General features: G+C 41.5%; 2 protein-coding genes across 2 annotated transcripts in view; one reads left to right on the top strand and one right to left on the bottom strand.

The window, feature by feature from the left end:
- SLC39A9 (solute carrier family 39, member 9) overlaps positions 1 to 10,893 on the bottom strand; it is a 41,924-nt gene extending 31,031 nt beyond the window's left edge. Inside the window, exons 1-2 of the mRNA XM_005877936.2 lie at positions 10,064 to 10,893; positions 2,171 to 2,279 (exon numbers count right to left, since the gene is read on the bottom strand). Coding sequence (XP_005877998.1) covers positions 2,171 to 2,279; positions 10,064 to 10,159 — 205 coding nt within the window. The 5' untranslated portion in view covers positions 10,160 to 10,893. The remainder of the gene's footprint in view (positions 1 to 2,170; positions 2,280 to 10,063) is intronic.
- A 356-nt stretch (positions 10,894 to 11,249) lies between these two features.
- Positions 11,250 to 11,538, top strand: part of ERH (enhancer of rudimentary homolog (Drosophila)) — a 14,209-nt gene continuing 13,920 nt past the window's right edge. The window contains exon 1 of the mRNA XM_005877935.2: positions 11,250 to 11,359. Coding sequence (XP_005877997.1) covers positions 11,357 to 11,359 — 3 coding nt within the window. The 5' untranslated portion in view covers positions 11,250 to 11,356. The remainder of the gene's footprint in view (positions 11,360 to 11,538) is intronic.

The raw sequence follows: 11,538 nt of genomic DNA, 5'->3' as shown, positions 1-11,538 counted from the left end.
GGGCCTAAGCCAGCAGGTGGTTATCTCCCAAGGGGTCCCAGACTGTGAGAGGGCACAAGTGGGGCTGAGGGACACCCCCCACCCCTCCTCCCCAACCAGTGCACAAATTTTTGTGCACCGGGCCTCTAGTATGTAAATAAAAATAATAAAATAAATTTTAAATGATGGCTTAGAGCTGGAGACCAATCCATGATGAAAGGTTAAAGAGACAGGAACGCTTATTTTTAAAAAAGTAGGTTTATAAAATATCTATTTTCAGATGAATCCACAAAAATATTCTGAGTCAAAATCAGAAAAACTGAAAATAAAGGGATATAACCCAACACATAATAAACATTAAAACTATATCTGAAATATGGTATGTGAATTATATCTCAATAAAACTATTATTAAAAAACAACAACTTATACCTTAAGCACTTCTTTCCTTTACCCCAGTGTTTCCCAAACTTGTCTATTAAGAATTATTTGGCAATTTGTTAAAAATAGATATACCCAGGCCTTTTCTTTGGGGAGGCCAAGAAACTATATTTTTAAAAGACACACCACCACCCCCAAGGAAATTTTATTATCAGACAAGTTTAGAAAACAACCCATAATTCTTTCTTAGCTACAAAGCCAAGAAAAAAATTTTAATTGTCTATTTAGTCATGGTCTGAATGTTTCCTAGTATACTAGGATATTGATCACTACAGTGGAATAATTATACTTAGAAAAATTCAAGCTGATCCACTGGGATATGAAAGAAAACTCTGACACATATTTACTTTAATCTTAGTTTAAACTTTTCTATAATTTTAGGTATGAGTTTTATAATGAACACAATATATTAATAGAATAATACATATATATCTTTTTCCCCAATAGGATGTGTGATCAAAAAAGAGTAGGACCACTGCTCTAAGGTTCCTTATTATTTTTCTCCCCCTAAAGCTGACAAATCCTCAGCCTGTTCCTAATCCTTACAGGTATCTGTGATGTTTCATGACAAGTAGCAGTCTGATTTTGCTGAATCACAAATTTGAATCAAGTTATGTTTTCAAACTGGTGTGAAGGACCAAATTATTTAGCAGGTGAGTGAACCAAGAGGACTGTCCAGCATTTGTTCTCACACAGGTATACTGTTCTCTGATTGTTATTAGTGTCAGGAGAGTCCTCTTTAGATATTTAGTTTTTCTTTATTCTTTACTGCAGGGGTCCTCACCAATTATCTACAACAAGCATGTCAAACTCGCAGCCCACGGGCTACATGGAGCCCACAATGAATATTTTTGTGGCCTAGCCAATATAACGGTATGTAAGAAACATTTTAATAAACATTTCATAACTTAATTTTTACAATATCCTGTTCTACATAATTATTAATAATGAACTACAATGTTCACTAATGACTGATTACTATAATCATGTTGCATTCATTTCCCTTACTCGCCTTACGCACAGGCGCACCATTTCTCTCTACTAATATTAGCAGCGAATATTTTAGCAGCTGATTGCCACGTAATGCAAATTGATTTATTTGCATCACGCTTATTAATTTGTGCAGTTATTCAGTGTCTGGTAAGTTAATGTTCAAGAAAAAATATTAATTTTTATTAAAATGTTCTATTATTTTATGTTAACGATTACTCATTTATTTCAGCCCTTTGTGTTCAGCATGTCTCTATTGAAATAAACCTACGTTTCTATGAAAATTGAAGTTTTTGTTTTTTTGCAGCCCACAGAAACTTAAACCTTGTTTATCTGGCCCGTGTTAGCCTTTGAGTTTGACATGCTTGATCTACAAAGTTTACTATAAAGAGTCCTTAAATCCAAATGTGTACTAGTATATCTACATAGTTTTTCAATTAAAGAATACTAAAAATACCCATCATGTAGGATTTGGGAAGTTTTTAAGTGGGCATTAAAAAAGGTCAGTCAGACTTTGAAAGACTGAAATTCATGCATTATTGAAAATAAATCTTAAGTGGTACTCATGAATTGGGGCATTCAAATCATATACTGCTAAGGATGTGTTCAATGTAAAAAATGTCAAAACATATATTTTAAGAACTCCTTTTAGGGTAGACTTCTATGGCAAATGTCAATTGAGTTCAGAAGAAATACCATTAAGTTCCTTTCAACCCTCCATGTGAATAACATATTTCAAAGAAGGCCTTTCTCTCTCTCACCCTCAAGAATATCTTCATAAAGTGCATGTACTCCTTCAGGCACGATGACTGCCAGTGCAGTTCCACAGAGAAGGCCGGCACCCAAAACAGTCACTAGCTTTAGTCGCTCCTGGAAAGAAAAAAAAAAGAAAACTGTTGAAAAGATTGATGAATGAATGGAAAAAAATTTCTGAAGTATCTAATCAAGATTGTGAGCTCTGCTCATTTGTGAGACCAAAATCTATAATGGCTAGTGAAAATAAAATAGGGTCAGCTTCATGAATAATTAATGCCAGTTAAAACATAGAGATGCCATTTTAAAATTTACCAGATTTGCAATGATGTAGGAAAGTTTTTCTACTATCCATGATAGGGAGAAATGATCATACTTGTCTAACACTGGTGGTAATGTGAATTGCCACAACCTATCTGAACCAGAATTTGGCAATTTAGATTTAAAGTCTCAAAACTGTGAATTCTTTGATCCAGCAATTTCACTTCTAGAAATTCACCCTAATGTGGCTCAATGACTGAGTGTGGACTTATGAACCAGGTCAGTTTGATTCCGGTCAGGGCACATGCCCCCAGCTCAATCCCCAGTGGGGGGTGTGCAGGAGGCAGCTTATCAGTGATTCTCTCTTATCATTGATGTTTATCTCTCTCTCTCTCCCCCTCTCCTTTCCTCTTTGAAATAAATAAAAATATATATTTTTTAAAAAAACATCATTGCCATGGGTTGTCATTTCAGTTTTTATTTTTTCTTAATTTCTTAACTACCTACATCATTTTAGTTGCAATCAGACTTATTTTAAGCACTACATATGTGGCTCCATGTTATTTATATAGATTATTTGTTCACATAATTTCACAGCTTGGGATTCAATCTCAAAACTGTATGTTAGAATTAAAATGCTGACAGGGTCTCTCTTTTGCTTATGGTAAATCACCAAAAAGGTGTATTTGAAGGAAGAACTACATATTCTAAGTGCAGTTCAAGATGAAAAGTGAGTTCCCAAAGTGATAGTTTCTGTCAGAGAAATGAAATATTTGCTCAAGAGAGACATGAACACTGCAATACATTGGTTTTATGCATCTTATTTTACAATTTCACAGCTGTAGCCTGACTGAGCCAAAGGACTGACCAGACGTATTATTTAAAACAACAGCTTGTACTCATTGCAATTAACTATCAGCTCAAAGCTTTGAAGTCAGTTTAATTTTCTTGGCAGACACCAAGACAGTTAAGTAGTTTTTCTTTCCTTGTTCACCAAAACAGTCAACAAATTGTTTGGTCACACTAAATATAAGTCAATAATTTTTAAAGCTCTTAATATTGAAAATAGTTTATTTCAACCCTCCTTGTACCATGCTCATTTCAGTACTGAACTCATCAACTGTAGTTTCCTAAAAAATTAAAGATGCATCCTTTGTTATAAAACTAATCCCTTCAAAGCTCTATGCACTGAAGAGATGAAACATTTAGGGTACAGACTAAACTCTTGTTCAAGCAACAAAAGCTTTCTCCAGCCCTAACCAGTTTGGCTCAGTGGATAGAGCGTCGGCCTGCGGACTCAAGGGTCACAGGTTCGATTCCGGTCAAGGGCATGTACCTTGGTTGCGGGCACATCCCCAGTAGGGAGTGTGCAGGAAGCAGCTGATCGATGTTTCTAACTCTCTATCCCTCTCCCTTTCTCTCTGTAAAAAAATCAATAAAATATAAATATATATTTTTTAAAAAGCTTTCTCCGTATTCTTACAAACAAACCTAACAAACCTGCTTTAAGGAGATACTTCCTAATGTCAACTTAACTACTACACTATCAGCTAATGAAGGAAATGAAGGAAGCTCAAATACGAACTTTGTTTTTCAAGTCCTTACATCTGAGACAAGATGCCAAAAAGTTCCCTGCCTCTGAATAGTAGCTGTGTGACCCTGAGCAAGTTCAGTGTCCTCTGTAAGAAGGAGCTGAGCCCTGGCCAATTGCTCAGTGGTTAGAGCATCGGCTTGATGACCAAAGGGTCTCACGTTCAATTCCGAGGCAAGGGCACATACCTCAGTTGCAGGTTCAATCCCTGGCCCTGGTTGGGCATGTATGAGAGGCAACCAATTGATGTGTCTCTCTCAGTTAGATGTCTCTCTCTCCCTCTTCCCTCCCTTCCACTCTCTAAAAATCAATGGGAAAAAAAATATCTTTGGGAGAGGATTAAAAATAAAAAAAAAAAGAGCAGAGATGATGACTACTATTACTATTATTATCATGTAGGAATAGTATATTAGCACACAGCACAGAGTGACTGCCATTATTGCTTATCTTTAACAGCCTCAGCAGCATGCAGAAGAAAGCTTCTAAGCCACAAGAACAACAAAGTAAAACCCAGATACTTGGCTAAAAGTTCAAGTACACAATGCTGTATTTGCCATTTTGCCAGCATCATATAGGCTTTCCATGTCCTAATGCATTTGACACAGAGATAATAACAAACAATACTTTATTAATGCCACTTCCTCCAATCTTGCAAAAACAAGACTAATTCCTTTTCTTTTTGTATAAGAGTCCTTTCTAAATATAAAAGAACTAAACAAAAGTGGAAATCCTATAAGACTGTTCAGTGTGACTACAAAAACAAAAACAAACAAAAGCCCATTGGGAAAGAACCTGGGAAAACATTGGCAATAATATTGTTATTACTATATAAGATGTTCAACTGAACTGAGAAAATTAAAATAACAAAAATGTGTTTTTATCTATCAAATTAGTAAACAAAGCTTTAAAATTAACGATAGTACTCAGTTTATGAGACTACAGTGTCATTTGCATTTGGGGATGGGGGTGAGGGCGGAATGCATTTTTAAAAAACTGATTGCCCAGCCCTAGCCGGTTTGGCTCAGTGTATAGAGCATCGGCCTGCGGACTAAAGGGTCCCGGGTTCAGTTCCAGTCAAGGGCACATGCCTGGGTTGCGGGCTCGATCCCCAGTGAGGGGCGTGCAGGAGGCAGCCAATCCATGATTCTCTCCCATCACTGATGTTCTTCTCTCTCTCCCTCTCCCTTCCTCTCTGAAATCAATAAAAATATATATTAAAAAAAAACAAAAACTGATTGCCCAGCCAGCATGGCTCAGTGGTTGAGCGAGACCTATGAACCAGGAGGTCATGGCATCCCCGGTTAGGGCACATGCCCGGGTTGCGGGTTGGATCCTGCATGCCCCAGGTGTGGGGTGTGCAGGAGGCAGCTGATCAATGATTCTCATCATTGATGTTTCTCTCTCTCTCCCCCTCTCCCTTCCTCTCTGAAATCAATCCTATATAATAAAACCCTAATATGCAAATAGACCAAATAGTGAACCGGTCACTATGACACACACTGACCACCACGGGGCAGATGCTCAATGCAGGAGCTGCCCTCTGGTGGTCAGTGCGCTCCCACAGGGGGAGTGCCACTCAGCCAGAAGCCAGGCTCAGGGCTGGCGAGTGCAGTGGCAGGGGCAGGAGCCTCTCCCGCCTCTGAGGCAGCGCTAAGGACCCCGCGGGGGATGTCCGACTGCCAGCTTAGGCCCGCTCCCCTTGCAGGCCGGACTGAGGAACTCCCCCTCCTACCCCCAGTGAATGAATGTCATGCACCAGGCCTCTAGTAAAAATATACTTAAAAAGTTTTCAAAATCAGTACTGAGAATAATGTCAACATTTAAAAAATCTTTATGTTCTAAATACAGTGTTAAGGCCTGTGCTTATATTATTTCACTACAGGCCTGGTAGATGAAAATTCATGCACTGGAGGGGGGGTCCCTCAGCCCGGCCTGCCCCCCTCACAGTCCGGGAGCCCTCAGGGGTGGGAGGTGACCCAGTGATCAGGGGAAGGCGACGCCTCGTCACACCTCTGCTGCTGCCACTGCAGGCAGCGCGAGCCTCGACCGGCCCTGGTTACCTGTGCCTCAGGCCGGCCCTGGGCAGCTGGGGGACTTAGGGGACTGGGGGACTCTGGAGGCAGGCGCGCTGGCGGGGCTGAGCGCAGCCATCTTGTGGCTGTGGGCGCCGCCATTTTTGAGGGTGGGACAGTCAATTAGCATATTCCCTCCTTATTGGCTATGGGTGCCGCCATCTTTGAGGGCGGGACAGCAATTAGCATATTCCCTCTTTATTTATTTTTTTCTTTTTTTTTGTTTTATATTCCCTTTATTAGATAGGATTATATTCTCAAAACAATCCTACTAGGTCATTTAACAGAGCAGAGTTGGATGTTAAATAACTTGTTCAAGTAGTGACACTGATTCTGAACTATACTACCTGTCTCAGATAGTTCCTTTTGAAATTAGTGGCCATTATTAATCATCTTCAGTTCTTTATTGAAGTTATCTGCATACCTATGGATTTATACTGTTTTAACACATAAAAAATGTGTCATTATAATCCAAACTAGTCTGCAATGAGAAAAGTACGAAACTGAGAGAAAGCCTCCAAAAATTTTATAGCAATACGATCATTATAATTACTAAAGGAGTCATTGTATGTCTCTTCAATTTAATAGCACTGCATTTGGGCCTGTATTTTACATGTTCCCCCCCCCCCTTCATATTCTAAGTATTTCATTTTTACAAATATATTGGGTCTTCAATGAAATGGAAATTAAAAATAAAAGCTGGTCATTTACCAGATAGCTTGAGGAATATTGCCCTAGAGGTCTGATGCAAACATAGCTTGTTCTCCCTTACCAGCTCTGTGACAAAAAGAAGACATGCTCAGGTAAATAACAATCCTCAGATAACTGATCTAAAATCCCACTTAGCCATTGTTAATATCTGAACTTCATAATCAATCAGAGCACCTGCTAAGCTGGGTTTATACTAGGCAATGTTAAGTTGTAGGCTCTCAACACACACATGTAGTATTTCCATTTGGAGCCAAAGAAAACTGCTCATTAACAACTGAATCTAAAAAACATAAGCTAGTACTAAACTAGTGTGTCCAACTCCTTTACCAGACAGGAGTAAAGCAGGGGTAGGGAACATCTGGCTCCAGGGCTGTATACGGCCCTTGAAATCATTTGGTCTGGCCCTGCAGGTTTGATTTCGGTCAAGGGCACGTACCTTGGTTGTAGGCTCAATCCCCAGCAACCAATGTGTCTCTCTCACATCAATGATTCTCTCTCTCTCTGTCTCTCTCTTTCCCCTTCCCTTCCACGCTGTCTAAAAATCAATGGAAAAAATATCCTTGGGTAAGGATTAACAAAAAATAAAGAAAAGAAAAGCTAGGAATCTAGGGAGCTATTTTCTAAGGGTAGAAATTGTGCTTCCCAGTCCCCATGAATGAAGTTTATTTTTACATACTAGTATTTATCATCTCACGAATTTCACAATACTTTGGTCGATAATAATAGTATAATTTACCAAGAAAAAAATGCTTAATTTCTAGGAGATAGAAAACACCAGTTAAATTCTAAAATGTCTCTAACATATATAACTTTCATTTTATTCTAACAGCTCAAAATGCATTGTTCTTGATGTAATTAACAGGTATTATAAGTGCCGATTTATAGCATTTTAAGACCTACAGTTGGAAAAGACCACAAGGCCATCAATTTAGAATGACATAACATACTAATTATCTTTATTAATGGCCTGGTTAATTACACCACTCATGTACACATTTCCTTTCAGTGAAAAACAAAATAGCATATACCTGCATATTGCAAAAATCATCCAAGAATAGTATGAGCGCCCTAGCCAGTTTGGCTCAGTGTATAGAGCATCGGCCTGCGGACTGAAGGGTCACAGGTTCGATTCTGGTCAAGGGCACATGCCTGGGTTGTGGGCTCGATCCCCAGTGTGGGGTGTGCAGGAGGCAGCCGATCAATGATTCTCTCTTATCATTGATGTTTCTCTCTCCTTCCCTCTCCCTTCCTCTCTGAAATCAATAAAAATATATTTTAAAAAAAAAAAAAAGAATAGTGTGAGAAAATACTGAAATTGGAAAAGTCCTAAGCATTTTATAGGAATAAATTTTATCAGTCTCTTATGTGAATTATAATTCTTGATAAATGTCACCTCAATCTGTTTTTAAATATATGAACCACTGCCCGACCCATGTAGCTCAGTGGTTGAGCATCAACCTATGAACCAGGAGGTCACAGTTAGATTTCAGGGTCAGGGCACATGCCTGGGTTTCAGGCTCCATCCCCAGTAGGGGGTGTGCAGGGAGTAACTGATGTTTCTATCTCTCCCTCTCCTTCCTCTCTGAAATCAATTAAAAAATCTTTAAATATATATGAACCAACTTAAGCTTACAAATGTCAGCCCTATTAATATCAATTCAATTCTAACGTAGTTTTAAGAAAATATAGTTTAGCCTGGCTGGTACATGGCTCAGTGGTTGAGCATCGACCTATGAACCAGGATTCCTGGTCAGGGCACATGTCTGGGTTTCGGGCTCCATCCTCTGTATGGGGCGTGCAGGAGGCAGCTGATCAATGATTCTCTCTCATCATTGATGTTTCTAGCTTTCTCTCCCTCTCCCTTCCTCTCTGAAATATATATCTATATTTGAGAGGAAAGACAGCAGGCTCACAAAGTACTGGGCAGGCAGGTAGTCAAAATGAGTTCGGTAGGCCTTGCAGCCAAGAAGGACAGCGACAATCTACTGCTACTCAGCTCTACCAACTGTTGCCTTGAGGGAATATAGACAAAGACAACAATAATAAAATCAAACACTGCTAATCTAACAAAATAAGTCTACCAGCTAAGTTTGGTATGTGGGCTACCAGTCTGCTACATAGGGCCTACCTCACACCTCAGCTGTAACTTTTCCTTTCTACTTCAGGCCCTTCTCCTTTTCCCTATCCTGGGAAAGCACTTCCGGGACCCGCAGTAAAACGGCCTCTTTTACTCAACTCCAGGTCATACTTATGAAATCCTGTTGCCCCCAATGTAGCTGTTTTTCTCCCTAAATCTTTGAGCTCTGTGCACCTTGTGCACTCTTTATGGCAACCTGAAGAACCCATCTCCATTTTCACTGAACAACGCTTTCATCAGTCTTCCTTTCCCCAGTTAGTTAACGTTTGTTCGGGTAATGACAATTAACCAAAATTTAAAAACATATTAACAAAAATTTCACTTCTAAGTAAACAGATCTGAAAACAACTTCAAATATCCATTCCAATGCTCTTCTTTAAAAGGAAATGTGAGTTAAGAACAACCTAATTAAAGTTTTTAAAAAAATATATTTTATTGATTTTTTTACAGAGAGGAAGGGAGAGAGATAGAGAGTTAGAAACATCAATGAGAGAGAAACATCGATCAGCTGCCTCCTGCACATCTCCTACTGAGGATGGGCCCGCAACTAAGGTACATGCCCTTGACGGGAATCGAACCTGGGACCTTTCAGTCCGCAGGCCGACGCTCTAATTAAAGTTTTTTAAAGTATTTTTTCTTTCTCCATTCTAACACGGGTATCCAAAACATTACTTCTCTTAAAAGCAAAAACAAAAAAACAACTATGCTTGATCTTCTCAAAAAAAGAAGTTATATTGATATTAATTCCTATGAACAAACAACATTCGCCATTTGTATTTCTTCATAGCAATCCGGAACCTTCATTCCTTGAAACTTCTGAGAAACCAAAAGAATGTTAGTTAGTGCCTCTCTCCAGGAAAATGCACAGAGCTCCAGATTTCTGGCTGCGGTTCCAGGGAGCTGGGAGTGCTCCAGGATCTGCAGTGGATCCACCCACCCAGGTCCAGAACTCGGATGCTGACTATAAGGCTTGTTCCCATTGTTAAATGTTATGCACCTTTTAAAAAGATGGTCTTCCTTAATAAAACCTTTAGCCCTGGGATTAACTGAGGAAGCGGCTTTCCTTTACCACTCCCACTACTTCCCAGCGGCCAGCCGGACAGCCCACGAACAACTGCGAATTGCTTACCTCCGAGAAATTAACAGCCAAGGGAATGATTCCAGCCACGTAACATCCCGCCAGCATAGCCAGAGACAGCAGGCTGATGGAGATGAAATCATCCATTCTGCCCTCCTGTACGCGCCCACCACCACCGGACTACAGATTTTCAGTGGCTTCCACGGGTTCTTACACGCGCGTCGTGATTCCAAGAGAACGAGAGGGACTTTCCAGTTCTTCTGTCCTCCCTGCCGGCGGAGGTGTTCACGGAGCGCCTTTCTCGTGAGCGTACCTGGAAACAGCCCCCGTGGGCTGATAGTAGCATCAGAGAGAACTTTCAGCAATCTTAGGTCCCCAGCCCCTGAGTTTTCAGACTCCAGTCCCTGGATTCCGGTGCGTTAACAGAGATGGGAAAAGTCAATGGGGAAAAAAATACGCCAAGAAGCGATTCCTTCAATGGTCGGAATGAGAAGGGCACAATGGGCCCACTCTCTCCACAGACAACGTTGCAGGCGGCAGCAGGAAAAGGAGGAAAACCCAAGCGAACTTGTTGGTTCTGCGGCACCCCTAGCTCTTTGGGACACCCTGCTGGAACCGGTGATCCCCCCAGCTGGAACCAGCCCACCAGTCCCGGCAAACTCTCCTTCGAGTTTCGAATGAGGAAAGGAGTCCTGTACGTCTCTAACGAAGAGACTGGAGTTCAGCAGCGAATCCGATACAAAGCTCCCTCCGCCCTATAGCCGGTGCTCCCCGTATCACTCCTCTCCGCTGGGCTTTGACCCGGAGCCACAGATACTACCGCAGCCATGGCCGCCAAGTGGCACCTCTTCATTATATCCACTTCCGGATTGCCTCATCGCCCCCGCCTTTAAATGGGTTCTTCCGGGTAACAACTGACCTATGGCCCGGCATTCTTACACTGCCGCCATTTTTGAGCAACTATTTCCGCCCCCCCTTTTTTATTCTGTGCTCTGCCTTTTAAATAGTGACTTGTGTCACTATTTACATCTGTGATCACGTTAGCCGTATGTCTCACAACGAGAGTAAGGACAACAAGCGTTTTGAGGGGAAAAAAATTATTTTTCACGTTCCAGAAGATTCCCTGTGTAGCTCGTCGCCCTTATCCAAGATGGCTGAAACAGGGCCGGAATCCGCTCTAGTTTCCGGAAGTTGTGAGACTCTAAGGTCCCATTGGCTCTTTCGCGCTGCGCCTCTGACGACTTCCGGCGGCTCCTCTCGCGGGGGTTGGCTGTTGGCGGCGTCGTGGTTAAGCTCGTGTGTGGCGGTGTGTCGGCGGCGGCTGCAGCGAAAGAGTTTGGCGCGATGGTAAGAAAAGTCTGAGCGGCTCCCCGAGCCCCCAGCCTCCGGGTAACTCCAGCCCCGTCCATCTTTGACCCAGCCCGTCTAGCGCGAGCGTGCCGCTCCCCGGCCCGCCGCCTGGTGGGTCGACCCTTTCCCTTTCCCTTCCCGCCGCGGAAACGCTGGGCCTGGCCCTAGGCCCCAAG

Source organism: Myotis brandtii, unplaced genomic scaffold (genome assembly GCF_000412655.1).
Source record: "Myotis brandtii unplaced genomic scaffold, ASM41265v1 scaffold536, whole genome shotgun sequence".
Lineage (NCBI taxonomy): Eukaryota > Metazoa > Chordata > Mammalia > Chiroptera > Vespertilionidae > Myotis > Myotis brandtii.
The sequence above is the reverse complement of the archived record's forward strand: the minus strand, read 5'-3'. Positions and strand labels throughout refer to the sequence as shown.